General features: G+C 45.5%; 2 protein-coding genes across 2 annotated transcripts in view; one reads left to right on the top strand and one right to left on the bottom strand.

Annotated features, from left to right (window-relative positions):
* SLC7A10 (solute carrier family 7 member 10) overlaps window positions 1-4,052 on the top strand; it is a 90,680-nt gene extending 86,628 nt beyond the window's left edge. The window contains exons 10-11 of the mRNA XM_088451096.1: window positions 99-276; window positions 3,564-4,052. Coding sequence (XP_088307222.1) covers window positions 99-276; window positions 3,564-3,694 — 309 coding nt within the window. The 3' untranslated portion in view covers window positions 3,695-4,052. The remainder of the gene's footprint in view (window positions 1-98; window positions 277-3,563) is intronic.
* An 8,141-nt stretch (window positions 4,053-12,193) lies between these two features.
* Window positions 12,194-25,396, bottom strand: part of LRP3 (LDL receptor related protein 3) — a 48,686-nt gene continuing 35,483 nt past the window's right edge. Inside the window, exons 5-7 of the mRNA XM_088451134.1 lie at window positions 20,849-21,935; window positions 17,590-17,722; window positions 12,194-14,070 (exon numbers count right to left, since the gene is read on the bottom strand). Of these exons, the coding sequence (XP_088307260.1) occupies window positions 13,261-14,070; window positions 17,590-17,722; window positions 20,849-21,935 (2,030 nt within the window). The 3' untranslated portion in view covers window positions 12,194-13,260. The remainder of the gene's footprint in view (window positions 14,071-17,589; window positions 17,723-20,848; window positions 21,936-25,396) is intronic.

Below are 25,396 nucleotides of genomic sequence, written 5' to 3'. Positions count from 1 at the left end.
AGTGCATTATTTGATTATCAGTGTTGCGACATGATACAAATGATAGAAAATGTAGAACTGACGTGAGCTGACCTATTTCTCCCTTTGTTTGGTTTTAGGTGAACCTACTGATTCCCATCACCTACCTGATATTCTGGGCGTTTCTCCTGATATTCAGCTTTTATTCAGAGCCTATAGTATGCGGTGTAGGGCTCATCATTATTTTAACAGGAGTTCCAGTCTTCTTTTTGGGAGTTTACTGGAAGAACAAACCAAAGTGTGTAGATAGATTTATTGGTAAGTCTGTGATTGCTGTGATGTGTTGTCCAGCGGACAGATGTTAGCAGATAATACAGCTAATGGGCCATCATATTCTGTTTGCTGCAATCCTTCACGCGCACCCTTTTGTACTGTCCCAGGGTTCAAACACTTCCTGCGACTGGCAAAGTGTGCTTCCTGGGCACCAGTCGGTGTCATTAAGAAGCCTTAGACCATCTCGCTGAAAACAGGGGAGATATACAAATCTTCTACAGAGGAGTTACCCATAGCAGCCAATCAGCATCTAACTATCATTTATCTTGTACACTCTATAAAATGATAGCTAGAATCTGATTGGTTGACAATGGGCAACTTCACCTGTCCGCTTTAGAATTTCTGATACATCTCCCCCAAAATATTACGCACTTGTGTGACAATAATGTAACAGCTACAAGCACAGGTGTTTTCTACTCATGCGATATTAATTAGTCGGTCTCGTTACAGCAATTTCTGTTTTTCTGGTATTTTTTTGCGAAGCAGGGTTTTTCATATTCATTTGCGTGATAGATTCTTTCGCGGTAATTTCTTTAGGGATTACTGTGGCTATTTTCTCGCAGCCCCAGAGCAGGTCTAAGAAAAATTAAAATACATAATATAAGATTAAAATGTCGGAGACCTCTTCAGAACCCGTTGGACACTCCCTAATGACTAATCTGGCAATTAGGAGTTTTCAATTAACCTAATTTGTCCAATAATTAAGTACATGTCATTATTGGTTGCTAACTTTTTTGTTAATTTATGCACCCCAAATTGTTTAAACAAAAAATAATTGCTTTCATTTTTTTTTTAAATTTACCTAATATTACCTACAATATCATTTTGATTTTTTTCTCTATTTTTATTTTTTTTTTGCACTTTTTGGTTTCGTTTGTAATAAAAGTGGAAAAAAAAATTTGATTTGGAATTACTAAAAAAAAAAAAATTATTCAATTGCTGCATTTTCAAAGAACTATTTATTTTTCTCTGGGACAGTAATAATCATTATTACTGTTACCCAATGTTTTTTTGGAGGGTACAGACTGTTCCCCCCCTTTTTTTTTTTTTAAATACCTCATCCTTTTGTCTGAAAGAAATGTGACTACTTTTTATTTATTATATATTATATATATATATTATACCACGGTTAACGGGAGCGCACATACCTATGGTAATAGAAAATTTGTTGCGATGTGTGTGGAAATTTTTGCAGGGAAAACCTTGCGACCAATTAGATATGCCCCTTTGAGTTTCAGCAGAAAGGCTACTAAGTCACTGTTGCCACCCATGAGAGAAAGGTCGGCTATTGGCAAGAGATGCTCTTTAAATATAGAGTTTAGGCAGGAAGTTTGTGTTTTGAACTTAAGGTGGGAGGAGCCATGATTAATCTATTGATTTTATGCAATTAATAAAATTACATTCATTTGGCAGGAAAATCCAGTGAGCATAAAGTGCATTAGATTTGATCATGCTGTTAGTACTCAAGCGCAGGGGTAGTTTAAGAGAAGGCGAGCGTGTGAAGTCTACGTGTGCCCCCAGGGGTGTAACTAGAACTGTTTGGGCCCCATAGCAAAATTTTTAAGGGGCCCCCCTAACTTAGGTCTTACACAATGCCCATAGTAGTTCCCCTAAAAAATGCCAACTGTAATGGTGCCTCTTACGCAGTGCCCCCAGTAGTAATAATACCCCCTATAGTAATGCGCCTGGTAACAATGCCCCCTGGTAATAATGCACCTAAAAGTAATGTCCCTGTAGTAGTGCCCCCTGCAGTGCCACCAGTAGTAAGGGCCTCTGTAGTGCCCCCAGTAGTAATGCTCCCTGTAATGCCCCTTGTAGTGCCCCCAGTTGTAATGCTCCCAATAGTGCCCCCAGTAGTAAGGCCCCTGTAGTGCCCCCATATGACGTACCCAGGAGTAATGCCCCCTGTAGTGCCTCCATATGATGCCCCCAGGAGAAAGGCCCCTGTAATACCCCGTGTAGTGCCTCCAGTAGTAAGGCCCCTGTAATGCCCCTATATTATGCCCCAAGTAGTAAGGCAGGCCCCTGTAATGCCCTCATACTATGCCCCCAGTAGTAAGGCAGGCCCCTGTAATGCCCCCTGTAGTGCCCCCATATTATGCCCCCAGTAGTAAGGCAGGCCCCTGTAATGCCCCCTGTAGTGCCCCCAGTAGTAAGGCAGGCCCCTATAATGCCCCCATATTATGCCCCCAATGGTAAGCCCCCCCCGCCGCACAATGACATACACACGAAAAAATAAAAACAATACTTACCTTAAACCCCGCTCCAGTGCCTGCTGCTGTCCTTCCTTCCGTCCGTCCCCGGGGCCCGCTCCTCAGAACTATGGGAGTGACGTCATGACGTCACTCCCATAGTGCACTGCGGGACCCGGAAGCCGGAGCTCTCAGGAGTGAGCTCCGTCCTCCTGCTGCCGCTGCTGCTGGCGCCGGGAGGGGGGGGGGGAGAGAAGCCGGGCGCCCGGCAAACGGAGGGTGTGATCGCTGGGCCAGCCGGTCCCTTAAGCCGCCGAGCCCCATAGCAACCGCACCCCCTGCAACCTCCATAGTTACGCCACTGTGTGCCCCCCTCACCGGCGCATACACCAAGTAGACTCTGGCACCATGCCATTGTGTACTGCACATGTTGTACATGCGCAGAACTCCAGGAAAATGACTCCCGTGCCATTTTCCTGGTGATTTCCCTGCTGCCAGTGTGCAGATCTTTGGGAGAAAGGCACCTGCGCCATTCGCTCAGTGATTACACTGGTTATTACAGCGGCATCAGTTGACAGGTGAGTATAATATATGGATGCAGGGTGTGCGTTGTGGCATTACATTCGCTGCAGGTGTTCACAATCGCATCCCCTGTATGAGGATCACCTGTTGCAAGCAAATTGCCCATTACAATAAAGTTATAAGGTTGTCATGGTAACCGCTTTTCTCTTGCTATACATACAGTACAATGTGGTTTACATCGTTTATTATCCACACTGACCTATACATACAGTAGTATTGTGGCAGGTTACTGTGCAGAGATTTATTGATGACATTTTATGCTATTAAATGTATCTACAGTATATACAGTATGTCTATAATACTTTGCTACACATTTTCTACTTTAGTTGTATATGTCAAGCATGTAAAGAGCGCTGTTAAGGCAGCTTCCCCATTCTTAGCACTTGCCACCCAATGCATTTCTTTGCTAAATGTTGTGAAGAACGCGTTTGCTCATTGGGTTTACCCGCCGGGTGTTTGGTTTGTGTGATGCAATAACTCATCAAACTTCATTTTCAGAAACCATGACCTTTTGTGGACAGAAAGTCTGCTACGTTGTGTACCCTCAGCCCAGCCTTCCGGAGGATGACCTGGTGCATTGTAACGACGTCCCAGTGTCCGACAATGAAAAGTCCATCAAAATGCAATGAGCTGCTGTCCAAGTTTCAACTTGCATTTTGTTTACATGCCAATTTGTGGAGAAAATGTACTTGAAGACCTAGCGATATAGAGAAAACACTGATGGGAAGGGGCGAGGAGGAACGCACCAGAAAACAAACACCCCAGTGACTTTTGACTTTGACAGGGGAGTGAAAGAAAGGAATTGGACGCTTTTTGTTAAAATGTGCTCATTAACCCCATTCCCTGCCTGGGGCAAGAACACAGAGACCCTAGCGCACTGTTCGCCGACAGTAAAACAAACCATGGTATATTCTGAGAAAGCATGGTTGGCCTTCCTGTTGTATAAATCGAGTGGGCATTTTTTTTCCCTCAAATAAAAGCCTCAATTTCAACCACCTGAAGCCTATTGTGTGAGTGTGAAAGGGTACCCATATAAAAACATTTTATTGTTCGGTATATATATTCCTAATTTGATATATTGCAGTGTGGTTTAACAAAATGGTTTCACTCCTGTTTAATTTATATATCTATTCGCTACAGTTGTTTGATAGTGAATTAAAGTATTCTAGATAGTTCTTATTTAGTAATATATGATTTAATATATAAACTACAGTATATATATGCTATGTTATTCTGGCAAATTAGGGTAGGGCCCACAGCAAATATATAATTAATATAGAGTTCCCAGCTCCTATATACATACTGGCCTACTATTCCTACATCACTCCTGGGAGACGGCAAGTTGAGGAAAGAAAAGATGGAGTGCATGACGCATTTTGCATCAAGTATGCAGTTCAATTTAGTCATCAGTGACAACCCATCTTTTTATAGGATGGCGTAAATTGCATCATCATTGCATCATCACGCCCTTGCCGCTAGGTGTTTAATGACATAGTCGGGACTAATGACACATCATGTCTATGCCCAACTTCTGGAAGGTTACTGCTCTCCAGTAAAATTGCTTGCTCTCTTGGGAGTGGGGCTGTTCTCCCCCTATTCCCGGAAGCCTCCCAAACATTCTGAAAAATTAAGCAACTATGCCTAGAGTTAAAGCAGCCATTTATGGAGGTACAAGCTACTTTTCATGAGTACTCAGCCTATCAATTATCTAGGAAATAGTGACAGCACTGGTTTTTAATGATCCGTTAGGCTAATTATTGGCTCAAACCACACACAAATGCAGGTATTTGGATATGGGGTAACGTAAAGCAAACAGAGGACTGTATATAAAAAAAGGAGAAGCAGATATAATTGTGCCACAAATACTGGTAGGTATGATAACTCATAACTGTGTGTTTTATGAGACTGCGGTCTGGAATAAGTGGAGACTGTGGAGCCAGGCAAAGTGTTTCCATCCTCTCCGGAGGATCCCGTTGTGATCTTCTGCGCCTATGTACGTCGAAGCCCTGTTCAGAATTTTAGTCTCAGGACACCGGTACTTATGGTCCAGATCACCAGGCTCACCCAGTCCCGATCAGGGTGGTGGAACAAAGGGCCTGATTCAGAGCCACTCACAAGCGAGCCGATGTTCTGCGTACATGCATGCGCATGCTTCATTCTGCACGTGCGCGAACTACACACTGCGATCGCAACCCTCTCACTCGCCCAGCAGACAGCCCAGTGTAATGAGTGACAGGAGAGGCCGTCTGTGGGTGGTAACGGGCAGGACGCTAATAACGGGAGGTTGGAGATGCGAACGCAGGCGTGCCTAGGTGTTTCAACGCCGTTTTAGAGGCGTGCATAATTAACAGGCAGCGTCATAGTACACATCACTTGCCATTTTTTTACACTGATTACCTCGCAATGCTTGCTGTAGGGTAAAGCTACATCAAGTGCTGCGTTCACATCCGATGGTGCTCGATGTACCAATGTTTTAATACACTTCCTGGAGATGACGTGTTGCTGGTGGGTGGCTCTGCCTGGCCGATTGGGCGTACGCATACACAAAGTGGCCGCTCCCTAAGACATGGTGGGCGTGCTTATGCCTATGCGCTTCACGTGGCGTCACTTTGAAAAATTTTTGCATATGCATCTCGCGAGCATACGCAGATAGCGAACGGGTCTGAATCAGGCCCAAAGCCCTCAAATTGGCAGGGTCCTGCTGCAGAAGCAGTGTGCTAGCACACAGGAAATGGTGGAGCACGGCCACACAGTTGCTGCCCGATTTGATAAAAATCGGGTCCGATAGCGCGACAGAATGTCACCACGCAATCATAATTCTATAGGGTGTGGTACACAATGTTAACCGCCGGAATTCTGGTCTGAATGTCGACCCGATCATTATGTCGGCATATGTCATGCACAATGTGGACATTTATGTTTCCATTGTGACTGTCGACAACTTCACTGCATGATTGCCGACCAGTTCGGCAAAATCAAGGGTGTGTGGCTTACACTTACATAATTTTGACCTCACCCCCACTACACAATGCCGTGATTTGGGGGATTCTCTTGTTACAGCGGGGGGGTTGGTGGTTGCCAGGAAGCTTGCCTGACTTTCCAGGGGGCCAGGAGCAGCACCCGATTTGCAGGAGGGTAGGCAAGTTTGATTAGTCTGACTGTCCAAATCTGATAGTTAACTGGTTGCTACAGGTTAAGTGTAAATCTGCTATTTATATTACTTTGTTAAAATGTACTGGCCATCTATATTGAGTTGAAACAGACATTTTATGGACTGCACCAATATCAATGTATTAGGGACTAGAGGCATCATTGAGGCATGAGGCACAGGCTCAATGATGTCATTGTCTCCCTGCATGCTTCGGAATATTGGCACAAAATGGCTGCCTCCACTGTTTATATGGCGCAGGCCAACTAAAAATAATATTTAAGTAAAAACAACTTTTTATACTATTTAAGTTTCAAGTACCTCTGCTTTCTCCATACATAATTTATTAACACACATTGAAGAATGATTAATGACGACTAAACCAATCCACAATTTGTATTGTTTGCACACTCGATGCAAAGACCAGATGTCAGGAATGGATTAGAGATCGCGTTGACCGACAAGCATCACAGGAGCCGAGGCACACGTAGTGAAGTCTACAACATAATTTTCAGTCAAGTCACCAATAAATATAGAAAACAAGATGTCCGGACGATAAAAGGCTTATCAGGAGATGAAAAACACACTCTACCTACCGTCATTATCTTAAAGTGCCTTGAGCAGAACAGTCGCTAGTAAAACGTTATCCTTTTTTTTTTATTCTTTCATTTTTATGCAAGTACATTTAATGAGCTGTAGATTTAACAAATGTTTCATATTGCAGTTTCTGTTTTTAATAAATATTTAAAATGAAGAAGTTCCATAAAAGACCTTTATAAAATATTGCGCAACATAAACAGGTACATAGCCAAAAACATCCAATCAGATAATAGTTTGTCTTTCTCTCTCTCAATAATCTCAAACCAAATGACAACCACTGTGTGATTGGTTGGTATACATCATAGCACTTATGTAGACATAGCCATATTTGTCTATCGATGTCCAAAGTGTGGGGGCATGTATATGCAACTTGTGTCACAATAGCCCCGCCCCATTTTATTGCAAATCGAATGGGTTTGCGGCGTGGCGGCATGATTTGTGGAGAATCGCATCAGAAAGACTTTGCGCATTTCCCTAGATTCAGGGGATTTCCTACTCTCCCGGAATTCAGGAGTCTCCCAGGGGAGTAGCCAAGTCTTCTGATTGGTTGCTGTGGGTCACGATTTGTTTATATGTTTTGACTGAACACAAATGATCTATGGCCAATCGCAACCAATCCGAGTGCCAATATGTAGATAAGCTGTTGAGAGGTAGGCAGCCAAGCATTCTGGGAGCTGTAGTTCCTCATGAGTTGGAAAGCCACAGCCTGCCTTAAACTATGCCGATTGCTGATAATGGACGAGATGTACAAAGCCTTAGAAAGAGAGATAAGTGGATGAAGATAAAGTACCAACCAATCAGCTCCTAACTGCCATTTTTCAAACACAGTCTGTAAAGTGAGTTAGGAGCTGATTGGTTGGTACTTTATCTCTCTCCGAGGCTTAGTACATTTCCCCCAATGTCATATATCAGGCAGTACCTGTCGTGGCTTAGTAAACCATAACTATAATTTTTATTAAAGTGATATATTACTTTGTAATTGGCCTGCATTATAAATTCATTTCATATCATTACTTTTAATATATACACCATGCTTTACAATTTCCTTCTAGGGACCTGCTATGGAACAAGGTGTGCCACATAAAGAAATGTTTGCAATGTTAATGAACCCAATGTGAAACTGCCCATATCATTCATTTAACATTATACCCAGTTTGTTGATGGAATTAATTGAGCCTAAAGTAGACCATAAAACCTGCACATCGTTCAGCATCTGCCGAATTAATTTATCGCTATTCTGTACATATTATATTTGTACTTGTGCATGTCCTATCAGGGCAGCCATATTTAAAATACATCCGACTCATTAAAAAAAAAAAAACATAAAAAAAAAAAAAACCTGAGGTTCTGATTTAAGCTGCATGCACACACAACGATTTTATTAACGATTTTCTGTCAGATTTTTTTTTAAAGTGTAATGAACGATTTTTTGGAACTACAAACGATTTTTGCATATCCCCTTTATGAAAATCGTTGAGTTGGTCAATCTGACTGAACTACAAACTACAAATGTGAACGCGTATGAACGATAATCGTTCATCGTTTTAACTCAGAAAGTGAACGATTTTTTCAACGAGTGAACGATAAACGATATTGTTATCGATAATCGTTCAAAAAATAGTTGTGTGTGTATGCACCTTTAGAGTTAAATGTAATCTTCTTACCTGGCCCCCACTAGTATTTAGTACAAGTGGTGAGCGGGGGAGGAGGCATCAAGGACCCGATATGATAGCGCCATGATAATAGATGTGGGCGGGTCTTACCTTGTACTATATAAAAATAATTGTGAAGTGCGGCGGATGGGGGCACCTAAACATATGGGGCACACTTGTCTGAAACAGGGAAGTTCCCTCTAGCAAAGTATGTGCCCCTTTAGAAGTTATTTCCTGATGATCAGTGCGCCCACCAGACAATAACCACCTACACTGCGTTACCGTAGTCGCACGATGCAAGTCTTAATTAGCAGTGTAATTGACAGGCAGGGAGTGTTTGGTGGAGGCAACGGGGAGTGTGAGCTAAAAACACAGGCGTGTCTTAACCGTTTCGTAGGGGGTGTCACATCCTGCATCTGCGATCCCCTACGCAGGAAACAGGGACTTGATGTCTCAGTTACAGCGTCCATTCTCAGTGGCCATAGACTCACTTGGAGAGTGGATGTTTGCATGATCTGCATCCGATACTGCGTATGTGTGTGCAGTTGCGGCAGCTGCGATGGCACCGGTGGGCGTCTCACTACTAGTCCCGGACACTGTTGCATTAGCCTATTTTCGCACATCCACACCTATGAAACTTGCAGCATACAACTCAGAAGAATCGTGCCCGTTATCATATATTTAGGCGCCGCAGTGCTGGACACGAAGGTGAAAATTACATCCATGAAACAGGGTAGATAGACGGGTGAGGTGGTTGCAGTAGTCTAGGTGGGAGATGATGTGAGAGTGGGGGTGTGGATTGAAAGATCTACAGTAATTAGATAGACAATGTCTAGACAGACAATAGGTCAACAGGGAAAAAAAGGTTGAAATGTAAGAAGGTTGACAGGATCAAAATGTCTACATAAAAATGGTGAAAATAAAAATGGTCGACACTTTTTTTTTCTAACCCTAATCTTCACCCTAACCCTCCCTTTGGTGCCTAACCCTAACCATTGGGGTAGATGCCTGACCCTAACCGTCCCTTCTAGTGCCTAACCCTTATCCTCCGGTAAGTGCCTAACCCTAACCCATTTTTGTGTCAACATTTTTGACCATGTCTACCTTTAGTATGTCGACCTTTTGTCCCTGTCAACCCATTGTCTGTCTAACACCTGTTGTCTACCTAGACATGGTCGACCTTTTTACTGTAGATCTATCAACCGGATACCCAGGATTTTGGGATTGTACCAAGCAGTGAAAAGCTTGGAGGAGTGGACCAGTGGAGAAGTTGCCCATAGCAACAAATCAGTTTCTACCTATCATTTTATAGAATGTACAGTGCATCCGGAAAGTATTCACAATGCTTCACTTTTTCCACATTTTTTATGTTACAGCCTTATTCCAAAATGGAAAAAATTACATTTTGTCCTCAAAATTCTACACACAATACCCCATAATGACAACGTGTAAAAAGATTTTTTGAGATTTTTGCAAATTTAATAGAAAAAAAAACAACACTAAGAAATCACATGTACATAAGTATTCACAGTCTTTGCCATGAAGCTCAAAATTGAGCTCAGGTGCATCCTGTTTCCACTGATCATCCTTGAGATGTTCCTACAGCTTAATTAGAATCCACCGGTGGTAAATTCAGTTGATTGGACGTGATTTTGAAAGGCATACACCTGTCTATATAAGGTCCCACACTTGACCGTGCATGTCAGAGCACAAACCAAGCATGAAGTCCAAGGAATTGTCTGTAGACCTCCGAAACATGATTGTCTCGAGGCACAAATCTGGGGAAGGGTACAGAAAAATATCTGCTACTTTGAAGGTCCCAATGAGCACAGTGGCCTCCATTATCCATAAATGGAAGAAGTTTGGAACCACCAGGACTCTTCCTAGAGTTGGCTGGCCGTCTAAATGGAGCGATCGGGGGAGAAGAGCCCTAGTCAGGGAGGTGACCAAGAACTAGATGGTCACTCTTTCAGAGCTACAGCATTCCTCTGTGGAGAGAGGAGAACCTTCCAGAAGGACAACCATCTCTGCAGCAATCCACCAATCAGGCCTGTATGGTAGAGTGGCCAGACGGAAGCCACTCCTTAGTAAAAAGCACATGGCAGCCCACCTGGAGTTTGACAAAATGCACCTGAAGGACTCTCAGACCATAAGAAACAAGGATTGAACTCTTTGGCGAGAATGCCAGGCGCTACGTTTGGAGGAAACCAGGTACAGCTCATCACCAGGCCAATACCATCCCTACAGTGAAGCATGGTGGTGGCAGCATCATGCTGTGGGGATGTTTTTCAGCTGCAGGGACTAGTCAGGATAGAGGGAAAGATGAATTCAGCAATGTACAGAGACATCCTGGATGAAAACCTGCTCCAGAGCGCTCTTGACCTCAGACTGGGGCAACGGTTTATCTTTCAGCAGGACAACGACCCTAAGCACACAGCCCAGATATCAAAGGAGTGTCTACAGGACAACTCTGTGAATGTCCTTGAGTGGCCCAGCCAGAGCTCAGACTTGAATCCGATTGAACATCTCTGGAGAGGTCTGAAAATGGCTGTGCACCGATGCTTACCATCCAACCTGATGGAGCTTGAGAGGTGCTCCAAAGAGGAATGGGTGAAACTGCCCAAAGATAGGTGTGCCAAGCTTGTGGCATCATATTCAAAAATACTTCAGGTTGTAATTGCTAAATCAACAAAGTATTGAGCAAAGGTTGTGAATACATATGTACATGTGATTTCTTAGGTTTTTTTTAAATTAAATTTGCAAAAATCTAAAGAAAAACTTTTTACACATTGTCATTATGGGGTATTGTGTGTAGAATTTTGAGGACAAAAATGAATTTATTCCATTTTGGAATAAGGATGTAACATTACAAAATGTGGAAAAAGTGAAGCGTTGTGAATACTTTCCGGATGCACTGTATATGATAAATGCTACCTCAAAACTGATTGGTTGCTATGGGCAACTTCATAAACAGTCCACTTCTCCATTGTTTTCACTGTTTGATACATCTACCCCTATGAGACTCAAGATACCTTCAAATTAAAAGTAGCAACTTCTGTGTCACATTTTTACATGACAGCTCCTAAATCTCCTCACAAGCATCAAAGCAACTGTGGCACAGTATGATAAAATAATATCAGTATGATAAAATAATAACCCCAGAGGAAAATAGACTTCCAAATTTGCATCCAAACTAGTTTAATTTTAAATTGCATGTAGGTGATGCTGTATAAAATTATTATTACTTGGCAGTGCATACAGGGAGTTGTAGTTCAATAGCAACTCTACAGCCACACCTTGGGAGTCATTCAGACCCGGTCGCAAGCACCGATGTGCTCGCAACCAGGTCGATGGGTAGCCCTGCACACGCACAGCGGCCGCACTACGCATGCGCAAGCCCCGGAGCGAGAGAAACTCTCTCGCTCCGGAGCTCGCTACAAAAGGGGCGGCTGTCGATGTTGATCGACAGCTCGCCCCTTTTTGTAGGCGGGTCAGGGGGGGGTGGTTGTGGGCGGCCGCACTGACATAATCAGTGATGTCAGTGGGGAGCTTACTGCTCCATCAGAGCAGAAAGCTCCCTGGGGCTTGCGAGTGCCCAGACCCAACCTTAGGGTCTGGTCGCAAGCCCCGATGGCCGCGATGGTGATCACCATCGCGACCATCACCCTGTCGCTAGCTAAGCTGTGGGTGGCAACCCACAGCTTAGCTTGCGACCAGGAGGCCGCACCAAAAAAAAAAAAAAAAAAAAGCGCCCGCCCACATTCAGAGAGAGCGATCGCTTCTTGCGACCGCCTCCGAATGAGGTCCATGACTTTCTGGGATAGTTAAAAAGTAGATTTGGTTAAAATATGAACCACTTGCAGATGTAATTGAGATCTCTCAAATTGTTAATTTTCATGTTATTAAAAAAAAACCTATTGTTAACTATAGTCCTGTATTAAGTTAAATTGAAATAAAATGTATTGCGTGAAGTTTTAATTGATAGCTGTAGTGGGCAGTAATTGGTCCGAGTGACAAGATCAAAGCTTCTTTTGTACAACAACCCCCTCGCAGTCGCCCTCAATTTCTCCATTCTGTTATTCCAAAATACGTCACCTGTCCAATACTTTCCAGAGCAGCCTCTCAGCTGGCCAGTAAGTCTGGATTATGGGCTGTGACTCCTGAAAGGCATTCACCCCTCGGCCGCTGATCACTGCAAGGACTCTGCACAGACAGGGGGTGTAAAGAGCTGCAGACAAAATGTTTTAGCTGCAAGAAAGGCAGATGCTTAAGTGCAGAGTAATTAGCAAATGCGTTAGATTCATGAATAAAGGATTATTTCATGAACTGGATGCGTTTTACACTTAATGCCAAAGACAGTTAATTGTAAGAAAACCCCCAGGGTAAGCTAGTAAACCAATTATTCACTTCTAAATGAGGTATTAAAGGCTCACATACTGTAGATATCTGCAGGGAGTCCCAGTTTTCAACTCTACGTACCGGTTTCCTGCTCGACCCCCTGCAGAAACCAGCTCCTATTGGGGGAGATGTGTCAAGACTTGGGTGGAGATAGAGTGGAGACGTTGCCCAGAGCAACCAATCAGCTTCTGTTATTTATCTAGCACGGTCTTTGAAATGACAGTTCGAATCGGATCGGGTAACTGCTCCACTTTATCTCTCTCCAAGGCTCGATACAACTCCCCCTATTGACAGCAGGACCTCACATGATAATAGAATATAAAAATATATGCTGCGTGCCGAGACCTGGACTCTTTACAAAAGAATACAAAAAAATGGTACGGGTGTAGGCAACTCATTAGCAAATCAACAAGGATTCATCGTCACTAGTGCTACTCTCCGAGAGGGGATGAGAGGTCTGTGGCATTGGCCCTGATGATGAGTGGTGGTAATTGATGTGCACCCCCAAAGGCTCCTCCTGACAGGAAGATACACAACTATGAGGCTGCTCGTTCACCTGAATGTGGACATTCGCTGAGCTGTCTAAATGGTCAGTGTTTTTCAAAGGCAATCTTAAGGGTTCCTTGTTTCGTTGATGGCTATGGGTTAACCTGCTAGAACCAGCAGCAGTCCTTTCCGATAGAGGCACCAAGTAAAATGTGTCCGAGAGATCTGCCGACGTGGGGTCTCCCCGGGTCACTCCTAGATCTTCTCTTATGGCTGGGTTAAAAAAACTGTGGCAAGGACTTTCAGCGTCCGAGAGAGCAGCAGACGCTTCCATCTCTGTCTGCGCCTGCAGCACGAAGCAGTCCTGCCGTGCGGCGTTTAACGGAAGCTGCTCCGCAGCTTCCAGTTCGTGACGCAAATCGTTGGCGCGCAAGTCGGAGCGATCTACAGCTTGGTTGCCGGTTTGCGTGTGCGTGTTGCATCTCTCTGGAGGCGTGGACGGGCTACGCCAGTTCTCCTCGCTCCTGCCGGCGTCCGCCTCGCCGCAACGTGCCTGTGAAAGCAGGGATGATGTCAGCAAAGGGATCTGCCCCCTGGCACGTGGGTGGTGAAATAAACGGTTCCACAGGCGCCCCAAACGCCTTCTGGAGGAGTTCCTCCTCGAAGAATGGCGTCTCATCTGCCGGCGCATTGCAGTGCGAATGTTCTGTAACATGGAAACCTAAGAGCAGAAAGAGAAAGTGTCAGTTATGCCAAACAAGATGCATTTTACTACTAAGACCCGTCTAATATGGGATTTCTACCCTTGTGTAGCAGAAGTGGCTGAACGCTCATGGATTTATATAAAACATTTAAAAAATGGAAACGGATGGATAGTTTAAGACATTTTCTAGAAATGGAATTAAAAATAACTTTTAATTCCAATAACAGAGAATCTTCCTACAATAATATGACATCAGTCTAATACTGATCCATTCCCCTCATGTTACTAGCCCTGTCCTCACTAACACATCAGTCATCTCCTGATATACTCTGTGCTGCTGGGGTATCCTGTACTTTCCATACTATAACTCTCAGCCTGTGGCTTCCTGCTGCCTCCATTCCCCTCCTCACATCATGTCACTGCCCCTGTCACATGCAGCCCTGTCCTCACTAAAACATCGCTCATCTCCTGATATACTCTGTGCTGCTGGGGGACCCTGCTCCTCCCACTATATAACTCTCAGTCTGTGGCTTCCTGCTGCCTCCATTCCCCTCCTCACATCTAGTGTTTATTCTAGCACCCTACACCTGTCACAACCCGTGCAGTTCCTCTTCTCTGCCTGGGGTGTCGCTCTCTGCTCTGGTACCTCTTGACCAGTCTGGTTTGCATCTCAGCAGTTTGTTGCATTAGCTGAGTGTGCTAGAAGCACCAGAGCAGAGAGCGACACCACAGGTAGGAAAGAGGAACTGGACGGGTTGTGACTGGTGCAGGGTGCTAGAATGAAGACTACACATCATATCACTGCTCCTGTCACATGCAGTCCTGTCCTCACTAAGACATCGCTCATCTCCTGATATACTCTGTGCTGCTGGGGGACCCTGCTCCTCCCACTATATAACTCTCAGTCTGTGGCTTCCTGCTGCCTCCATTCCCCTCCTCACATCTAGTGTTTATTCTAGCACCCTACACCTGTCACAACCCGTGCAGTTCCTCTTCTCTGCCTGGGGTGTCGCTCTCTGCTCTGGTACCTCTTGACCAGTCTGGTTTGCATCTCAGCAGTTTGTTGCATTAGCTGAGTGTGCTAGAAGCACCAGAGCAGAGAGCGACACCACAGGTAGGAAAGAGGAACTGGACGGGTTGTGACTGGTGCAGGGTGCTAGAATGAAGACTACACATCATATCACTGCTCCTGTCACATGCAGTCCTGTCCTCACTAAGACATCACTCATCTCCTGATATACTCTGTGCTGCTGGAGAATTACACCTCCTCCATTAACTATACACTCAGGAGCTCATTCAGACCCGCTCGCAAGTTGCGGGTGCTCGCTGGCAAAAAGGGGCCGGATATTTAAATGAAGTGCTCGCACTGCGTTGCGTAAGGACGCCCACTATGTTTTAGTGAGCTACAGCAAAGTGCGCTCACAAGTGTATATAGACGCCCCCTTGCAACACACGTCATCTCCGAGAACTGTAATTGGGACCATCGAGAGCCATCGGAGCTGCTCGCAGCCCTTGAGGTTGCCATAACCCGCCGCAAGCACAGCGATCAGTGCGGCCTGAAATACCTGTATGTGACGTAACCAATGACGCTACTTTGCTAATTATGCACACCCTTTAAACTGCGTTTTGGCGGCCTGACACGCCTGCTTCCGCAACACCACTCCCCCATTAACAAGCACCTTCCCCTGTTACCACCCACAAACGGCGCTATCTGTCACTCAAAGTAGCGACCTGATAGTGGCTTACTAGCTACCAAAAACAGATCGCAAAGACTGGCTTGCGCACTGCAAATTATACGCATGTGCAGACGGGCAAAAATCGATCAGAGTGAGCGCAACTTAGCAACCGGGTCTGAATCAGGTCCTCAGTCTATAGTATCCTGCTGCCCTCATTCCCTTTCAGATCATAAAACTCCTTTCCTGAAGTATTCTGTGCTGCTGTGGTATTCAGATGATCTGATTATCAGGTATGGAAATGAAAGGGTTGATGCAATTACAGAAGATGGCCACGATTTGCCGTTGGAATGCCAGCAGCAGCAGCACACCAATTCACCCCGATTTCATTCCAAAATCATATATTTTTGCGGAACATACAAAAATATGCAATCCCTGGGCTATCGTAAGTGCGACATAGGCGCACAAGAGCGTAGACCTCGCACGTCATTGAAACAACCCCAAAGATTGAAAATAAACAAAAAGTGCCTTAAGCCATTTATTTGAACCTTCAAATCGTTGCCAATGTTACAATACAAGCTTCCATTCAATGTGCTCCTCCGATCACCTCTCAGTAACTGCTCTTTCCTCAGTGCCCACTATCAGCTTTTAATACAAGAGCAGCCCAGGTGCTGTGAGTAGTCATTTGGAATAACACCTGCAGGATAGCGTTGAAATTGTCCAGTTTCATAAAACAGATGAGTATTAGGACTGGGGGTATGTTTTGTGAAGTTACCAGGGGGCTGTGTGAAGCTGCAGACATCACTGCAGTACCCCCCTACGGCCAGCAGGCTTACTGCTGAAATGCTGCTTCCTTGCTGTCCCAACTTATAAGGCAAAATATGCCATAATATAGTCTCACTTAGGGGTCTATTTACTAAGCCTTGGATGGTAATAAAGTGAACGGAGATAAAGTGCCAGCCAATCATCTCCTAACTGTCACTTAGCCTGTAACATGGCAGTTAGGAGCTGATTGGCTGGTACTTTATCACCGTTCACTTTAAGTTCATCCAAGGCTTAGTAAATAGACCCCTTAAATACATGCATAAATGCATGTATTATTACGCACAGAGGGCTTAATTTCTCTGTTTTGAATTTGCAATTTTTCACTTATTTCACAGAATATTTAAAATAAGGAGACTGCAATAGTGCAGTGCCCCCTGTGCCCAAATATATCCTGGAAATTAATATTAGATACTTGTATGATTTCCACCAAAGCCTCTCTCAGAGGGGCAGCACAATGTTTAGCTCCAAAGGTAGAGCTATTGTAACATCTATCATTTTCCAGTAGTGTTCATTCTAGCACCCTGCACCTGTCACAGCTGTGCAGTTCCTCTTTCCTGCCTGGGGTGTTGCTCTCTGCTCTGGTGCTTCTAGCACACTCAGCTGATTCAAACAAATTTCTGATACAGACCAGAGTGTGCTAGAAGCACCAGAGCAGGGAGCGACACCCCAGGCAGGAAAGAGGAACTGCATGGGTTGTGACAGGTGCAGAGTGCTAGAATGAAGACTTCCAGGACAATATTGCTGTAAATTAGATAAGTGACCTTGGGGTCTATGTATTGAGCCTCAGGAGAGAGAGAAAGTGGAGAGAGATAAAGTACCAACCAATCAGCTCCTAACTGTCATTTTTCAAACACAGCCTGTACAGTGTCAGTACATAGATCCCAATAAATCCTGTCCTCTGTTTCTAGTTAATCAGAGATGCTATTGCCGGTGCTAACCCGTGCCTATTTATCAAGTATACCAGTTCTGTCGATTATTTTATTATGGCTGCAAACTGGGCTATTGGGGGTACATGGTGCATAAACGGATATTTCTTTACTTGCGAGTCGCTGACAGCTGGAAAGTCCTCAACTGGCGGAATGAGTCCCTGTGCAATGAGCTGCCCATAGGAAGGAGGAGCCTCACGTCTCACAAACTCCGCCTCCAGACGGGTCATCTGGGTTTCAAACGCCCTGCAGAGAAAAGAAAAAAAGGCAAGATCATGGGAGGGGGTATCGTATGGAACTCTCAGGGAGTGGGGTGTGAACTTCTGGCCACATGATAAATATAATGCAGATGAGATAAGTCAATCTAATACACAAGGGATGCTAATTCAATCTAGATGACACCAGCTCTGATGTCACTGCTTATAATCGGTCAGCTCTGCCCATCCGCTAGTGCAGTAACTATGGTAACTCAGAGTACTGATACCCAGATAAAATCATGGCGATGGAACTCCTGGGTGAATTCTAATAACCTTATCATTTACTATAGGGGATTCATTACTGCATATACTGTATATAGGGCCTGCTGATTCAGCAAGGAACGCACAGGAGAGAACGCACGCACTTGGCCGATTTTCCGGAACTGCGCAAACGTAAGCATCACACTGCTCGTGCGTGGACTAACCAGTGCGATCGGGTAAGCGTACACAGGCTATACGCAGCGTGTACGCAGACCCTATCCGATATTGATTGACAGGAAGTGCCGTTTGTGGGTGGTGACGGGGGGTGGTCGTGCGAACGCAGGCGTGCCTGTGCGTTGGGACGCCGGTTTAGGGGCATCCATAATGAAGCCATTACGGCGACAGACGCAGAGATGAGACTCCGTGCACACAGGAAGTTGCCAAGATCCTGCGCGAGGTCTGGTCAACCACTGATATGCAAACGTGGTCGATGGTTCTCGATGTTACTAAATGTTTACGCCATCTTGCATGCTGATCAGGCCGTGAGTAAAAAGAGATGGGCGTCTTAATATGGGGCTGGGCATCTGCATCTTGTGCTGCGGTCCCCGTGCGTGTGCATTGATTCGCATATTCTCGCAGCGGACGGGTGGGTGCGTCTGCTAGCATGCGTTCCTTGCTGAATGAGGCCCAGAGTAATGTAGTGCAGCAGACGGGTGCGACCTGATATTCCCTCCCCTTCAGCCTGGCCGGATGCAGCAGATCTAGACGGATTGGATGTGCTCTAAGCTTTAGGGATAATATTTAAACCTTTTCCAGAAACCATATTTGACACAGATAATATGAGAGAGGGAAATGCTGGACGTCGATTGGACAACAAATTTCAAAAGAAAATCTAGTTCTCTATAAGTAAAAAAAAATAAATATTAGTATAATAAATAACAAAAACATTTATGTATACGTAGAGGATCGGTGTGAATGACCGCCGGATGAGAGCCCGGCGGCCGAAATCCAGTCACCGGCAGGCTGAACAGCGGAGATCCCGACGGAGATCTCTCCCACTAATCCTCCTTTAGGGTTGCTTAACCCTAACCTCTCCCCCTGGGGGGGCCTAAACCTAACACCCCCTCCCCACACCCTAAACCTAACCCTCCCGGGGGTGTGCCTAACCCTAACCTTCCCCCTGGGGCTGCCTAACCCTAACTCCTCCTTCCCCTAGCCTAACCCTAACCCTCCCGGTTGGGATGAATAACCCTAAATCCCCCAGGGTGCCCTAAACCTAGCCTCCCAATATCCCCCCCCCCCCCAATCTATGAGGAGGCGGGGACCGTGCTTACCACGTTCGGTCCCACGTCATTCTGGATTCCGGCGTCGGGATTATGATAGGCGTCGGTATTTCGACGCCTATCAATAATCCCTAGCCGGCATTCTGCCGTCGGGATTGTGACCGACAGCATATGACTGCATCCCATATAGAATGAGATAAAGTAAACCCTTTAACAGATCAGCACTTGTGTCTGGTTTATTTTAATTCTAATTATGAGCCTAATCCAGAGTAGTACACTAATACAGACGCATTTGCGAATATTGCCGCTTACCAATTTCTAAAATATGCAAATGCACCAGCCAGCGGAATTTGTATTGAGCCTTCGCAGCTGCCCGCAACTGAGCACATAAACGCAAGACTGGATGTAGATCCTGAAAAAATCCACTCCTCCAGTGAGTCTATGGTCACCCAGAATGTGCGCGATAACAGATACGCTGGAACTTTGTTCTCTGCGTGCGCGATCGCGGACGCTGCCTAGTGCACGCCCAGGAAACTGCCCCAACACGCCTACGTTTTGGCCGGAACTCCCCGTAACCACCCACAAAACGGTCTCTTCCTGTCAATTAATTGCGAGTGAGTCTTCGCAGCATGCTCGGTCGCAATTCACTCGCAGCATGTGCGCAATGTGGCTGAGAGTAATGCGCAGACTACCGATAATCGCTCAACTGCATTAAAATTGGCATAGCATTTAACTCTGAATCAGGCCCTAAACTCGGTACATAGGCTTAATTCTGCCTGGCCTGCACAAAGATTCTAATGTCTCTGCAGATTTACATTTACTAACACTAATGGCATAATGTCTTTATGCTGGCCCCATTCCTGCCCTTTTGTCTCTTGTAAGACGCCTGCTCCTCTATCTCCACTTTTCTTCTATTCATCTTCTAAGTCCTCATCCTTTCCTGGGACACATCATGTAACCCGTACAGCGGATACAATAAGGAGACTTTCTCGCCCAGACTACCTAAGGGGGCGCTGTGTGGTGACGTTGGTGTAACCATCCAGAAAGTCTCCTATAAGACTAATTTAGCAGGAGGGGAGAGAAGCCCAGGCAGCATAAGCAGGTATGACCAGTGGGGGCTCCAGAGGTGGAGCTGCAGCACAGTCCAAAATTCAAATAGGGAACCACACCAACTGCCACTCCAAATGCTGACCAGGACTCACTGGCAGTTGGTGTGCCTCCCCTATTTGAATTTTGGATGGCGCTGCAGCCCCACCTCTGGAGCCGCCACTGGGTATGACATCTATATTCTAGATATGTGCGGCTCCGTTTCTGCATGGGGGATGGAGCACAATGTCTAATACATTATAAATGACATTCAAAAATTGCACGTCACCCCCCGGCTTTTCCACCCTAGTTAAGAGGGTGACGCAGAGTTGAATGCACTTTTGCACACAATGATAGGTGATGCAGTAATATTCACTTGTGGGTGAAGGGGCGTGCATGGGCATTGATCGGGCATTGGCACGTGCACTAAGTTTAGCTAGGGTCTGCAGGCCATGCAGAGTTGTGCGGAAGCTTACGTACGCTCTGATTTCAGACTGATCTTTTACGTCATCCGGCGCATTTATAAGTTAAAGAATACGTCTCACCTGTACTCTCGGCTTCTTAGCGAATACAGCTTGAACGCGCAGCCCAGAGCAATAACCAGGAGCAGACCACACACCAAGCTGCCAATAAGAGCGGCCGTGATGACTTTCCGAGGCACGATCACCAGACAGTTCTGTTCATCGCTACCATCCTGGCAATCTTCTTGACCATCGCAACGCCACGTCTCAAAGATGCACAGGTTAGTGCCACAGTGGAAGTTCCCCGGCTGGCAGGTAAAGCAGTTTTTCTCATCAGAGCCATCTGGGCAGTTCTTCTGGTTGTTGCAGCGGTCGAGGTAGGAATAGCACAGGCCGCTCCCACCCTCGCAGGGATACTCATTGCTTTGGCAGGCCGGGCAGTTCTCTTCATCTTTGCCATTAGGGCAGTGCCACCAACCGTCACAGTTCTGGCTGTCCGAGAAACAAATCTCATCCGTTCCACAGGGGTGTTCCCATGGGAGGCAGTACCCTTTGACCTGGTAAGTGGCATTGAAACCATGTCCTATGCTCTTTGGCCGCGCGTGGTAGGACAACGTGAGCTGGCCATTCGCAGACTCCGCACTGACCGTGTGGTGGTTGTTGCGAAACGAGAGGCTCTGCAAGAGTCTCTGGCTCTGCTCACCGATGCCTTCGTAAACTTTGACGTAATCGCTGTATCCCAGCTGCAAATCAATCTGCAGAATCACGTGGCGATTGTCTTGAGTGTCTATGTGCCAGGTGCACTGGAGATCCGGGCGGCCGCTGTCAGCGCGGAAAAAGTCTGGCGAGGCGAAGGAGCCGTAGAAGTTGCCCAGCCTCCCCCCGCACGCGAGGTCCGGGCAGTTCTCTTCATCGGAGCCGCTGATGCAGTCTTTTACGGAGTTGCACCTCAGTTCGTTGGACATGCACTGCGTGGAGTGCGCCGCGTTACAGGGGAACGTCCGTTCGGGACACAGGGTGGTGCGGAGCTCAGTGAACGGAGTTGTGCAGTTTCGTTCATCGGAGCTGTCCCCACACTCATCCACAGAATTGCATTTCCAGGTGTTCGGGATACACTTCCCATTTCCACAAAGAAACTCGTCGGCTGGACAGGAGCTTAGTCCCATATTTCCTTGTGGATAAAGAAATATAACATTTCATTAGAAGGATAAAGAACTGGCAATTTCTGCTTATAAAGCTCATATATTTGTAACAGGTTACATACTTTGAAGGTGACATATTTAATAAGCAAACGTTTCACAGCAGCATTACTTATTTAAAACAATATATTTAGTAGGGGTTTCCTAATAAATCATAGTTACTGTCAGAAAGACTAAGAGGATCGGGGTAGGGGGACCCTCTCCTGGGGGTAGATGGACACCTCCAAACACACAGCAGCCAGTAAATCAGCACACCAGCCCAGGGTTTTCATGCAAGCTAGCTGCAGCTAGTTTTTATTGTGCAGTATAAAACATAAAAATAAATCCTAGCCCATCTGAGCACTAACTAAACAATAAATTCCCTCTCTCAAAGTGCTAGGGCCTACTGCACTCACCACAAACATAGGCATATGCACAGTACTTACAAGTAGTACATCAGAGTGTTTGTACAATCCTGACTGCCTGCTCTCCCAGGTATGAGACCCTGAACCAAACCCTCACACAGCTTATATGAGCCTCCCACAGCTGCAGGTACTAATCAGCCTGCTCTCAGGCTGAATCCGGAAAAGCCGAACCGGCCTTGTGGATGGAGCCCTCCCTCCACTCTCACATCCACACCCCCAGGAGCCATTATCCGGCATTTACCAAAAGCCGACACTCTAATCTATTTAGCAGAACAGACTTTTTGTGGGGGTTTAAAACACATAGGCCAAAAACCTTGGACTATCATATCTGCCATTAAACAAAGAAACACACAAACACACACACACGAGAGCAGTGAGCTCACATTAGTTGAATCTGTGGCACGATAGAGCAGTCTGACTTTCTAGAAGTACTTGGCTTAATCTTCCCATCAAGAAAGATAATTTCTATCAAATTCCACTTAAGAGACTCCACACAGACATATGCTGCAATTTATAACACCTCAGCTGTTCTGCCAGCAAGAACTAGATGGATAATAACAGGAAACGTGGGAGATGTAGAAGGAGATGAGCGAACTGGACCACAGCCCCGATGAAGACTTGATGGAAAATGAAATAGAAGTAAAGGTTTCTGGGTATACACAGGAGAAATGCTCATGGAAAACAAAGTGCCTACTCTTTACAGTAAGTAAAGACAATGAGACCACACCAGCTGCATCTTACTTAGCCTTTAATGATAGTAAGTGTGATTGAACCTGTACATAATAGTGTCACCTCAGGACAGGCTGCAAAAGGACTGTGGGTCTCATTCTGACCCGGTCGCAAGCACCGATGTGCTCGCAACCGGGTTGATGGGTAGCCCTGCGTACGCGCAGCGGCCACACTGCGCGTGTGCAGGCCCCGGAGCAAGAGAGAAACTCTCTCGCTCCGGAGCTCGCTACAAAAGGGGCGGCTGTCGATGTTGATCGACAGCTCGCCCCGTTTTGTAGGCGGGCCGGGGGGGTGGTTTCCAAAACGGAGGCGTTCCTTAAGGAATGCCTACCGTTTTGTGGGCGGCCGCACTGACATCATCATCAGGTGGACATCAGTGATGTCAGTGGGGAGCTTCCTGCTCCTTCAGATCAGAAAGCTCCCTGGGGCTTGCGGTTGCCGAGACCCAACCTTAGGGTCTCGTCGCAAGCCCCGATGGTCGGTCGTTAAGCTGTGGGTTTGTCCCACAGCTTAACTAACGACCAGGAGGTCGCACTTCAAAAATGAAGCGGCCGCCCTCATTCAGAGAGAGCGATCGCTTATTGCGACCGCCTCTGAATGAGGGCCTGTGTGTGTGAGTAGTGTTTATTGTAGAGTAGCAACAGCTGCAGGCTGAGTAATGTCTGAGAAGCTGAAGCGACAGTAGTTGGTGCTGTGTTTTCATTGTTGTTGTTTATCCTTATTGTGCAAATATACCCTTTTATACTCTCATGTGTATAAATAATCTATGATATGATGAAATTTTACATGTACTGGTCACAGAAATGTTTATCCCACAATCGTCAATGTATGCCGATGTTTGAATAAGCTAAAGTAGTATAATCTGCAACATATTAGGGGCCTAAGATCAACTAAATAAAAATATACAAGCAATCTTCCAGTGAAATCTGTAAAGTATGTGAGTAACTCAACACTGCATTTCAACTTAAGTAAATAGAAAGAAAAGAAGAGGTCAGGCAGTGCTTATCAGTAGCTAAACTGAATAACGACAATTAGATGTCTTAAGTTAAAAAACGCAGACTGCCTTCTCTGATCCAATGCTGCAGCCGAGAATCTTTGTACATCTGAAAATTATATCGTTACTCAGGATGTCTGTGATAATCACGCTGCTGGGGCCAGCGAAGCTGCGTACTGACTTTGGCGTTTTGGCCCCCATTTTCTGGGACGCTCTGTGTCACCGCCCTATCGCTGTACCCTTTGGGGCACTACGAGAGACATCGCAGCCCTAGATCTGCACATGCGCAGTGCGACTTCTGTGCATGCGCAGATCTAAAAACATCGGAGATGTACATAAACATCGGGTTTACGTACATCTCCGAATTAGGCCCAGAGTTCACTGTAGGCTCGGATACAACATAGGAGAAGACACGGTCAGAGAAGTAAGGAGTTGAACAAGGGAAAACAAGGAAACAGCGGTGGGCTGAGTAATGCTTGGGATGCTATACTGGACGGACAGTAGGTGGCGCTGTGTCTTAAATTGTCAGGTGGTTATGTAGAGTAATGTTTATGCCACAATCTTAGGAGAAAATGAGGGCTGGGCAGCACATATTAATTTAAACACAATAAGAGGTGCTACCTTGCTGAGACCTGTAGTTCTACAGCAGAAAAAAAGGGGGGGGGGAATACAGATGCACTTCTAGCACTAAGAATACTGAATATCAAAATATGTATAATAAACTATCAATTAACATTGTTTTCTATTAGGGTTCTTAGTCCATGTTTGGCCACCTACCACGTCAAGGTGAACTTTGTCAAGTGGGTCCCTAACATCCCAAATACTGATACATTGTATAAATGTATCTATAATAGTGCCCATTACATGTGTGTACTGCAATGCACCAATACTAATTAAAATCACCTGGGGCAGGTAGCAGGAGTGCCAGCCTAGGAGAAGGGGTCTCACCTTCACGTGTACCTTAATTACAGCCCTACACTCTTTCCTGCATGTTAATGCTTGAACAAAGTAGCATATTCTGCAACAATACTAACCACTGTGTCCACTGCATTAATGTACAGGTTGAGTCTCCCATATCCAAATATTCCGAAATACGGAATATTCCGAAATACGGAATATTTTCAGCATGACTGAGATAATGAAACCTTTGATTTTTGATGGTTTAATGTACATAAACTTTGTCTAAGGCATAAATTATTAAAAAGATTGTATAAAATAACCTTCAGGCTGCGTGTATAAGGTGTATATGAAACATAAATGAATTTCATGTATGTACACAAACTTTTTTTGATGCACAAAATTATAA

Source organism: Taudactylus pleione, unplaced genomic scaffold (assembly GCF_031769625.1).
Source record: "Taudactylus pleione unplaced genomic scaffold, aTauple2 ptg000537l, whole genome shotgun sequence".
NCBI lineage: Eukaryota > Metazoa > Chordata > Amphibia > Anura > Myobatrachidae > Taudactylus > Taudactylus pleione.
This window is presented reverse-complemented; position numbering and strand designations above follow the sequence as displayed.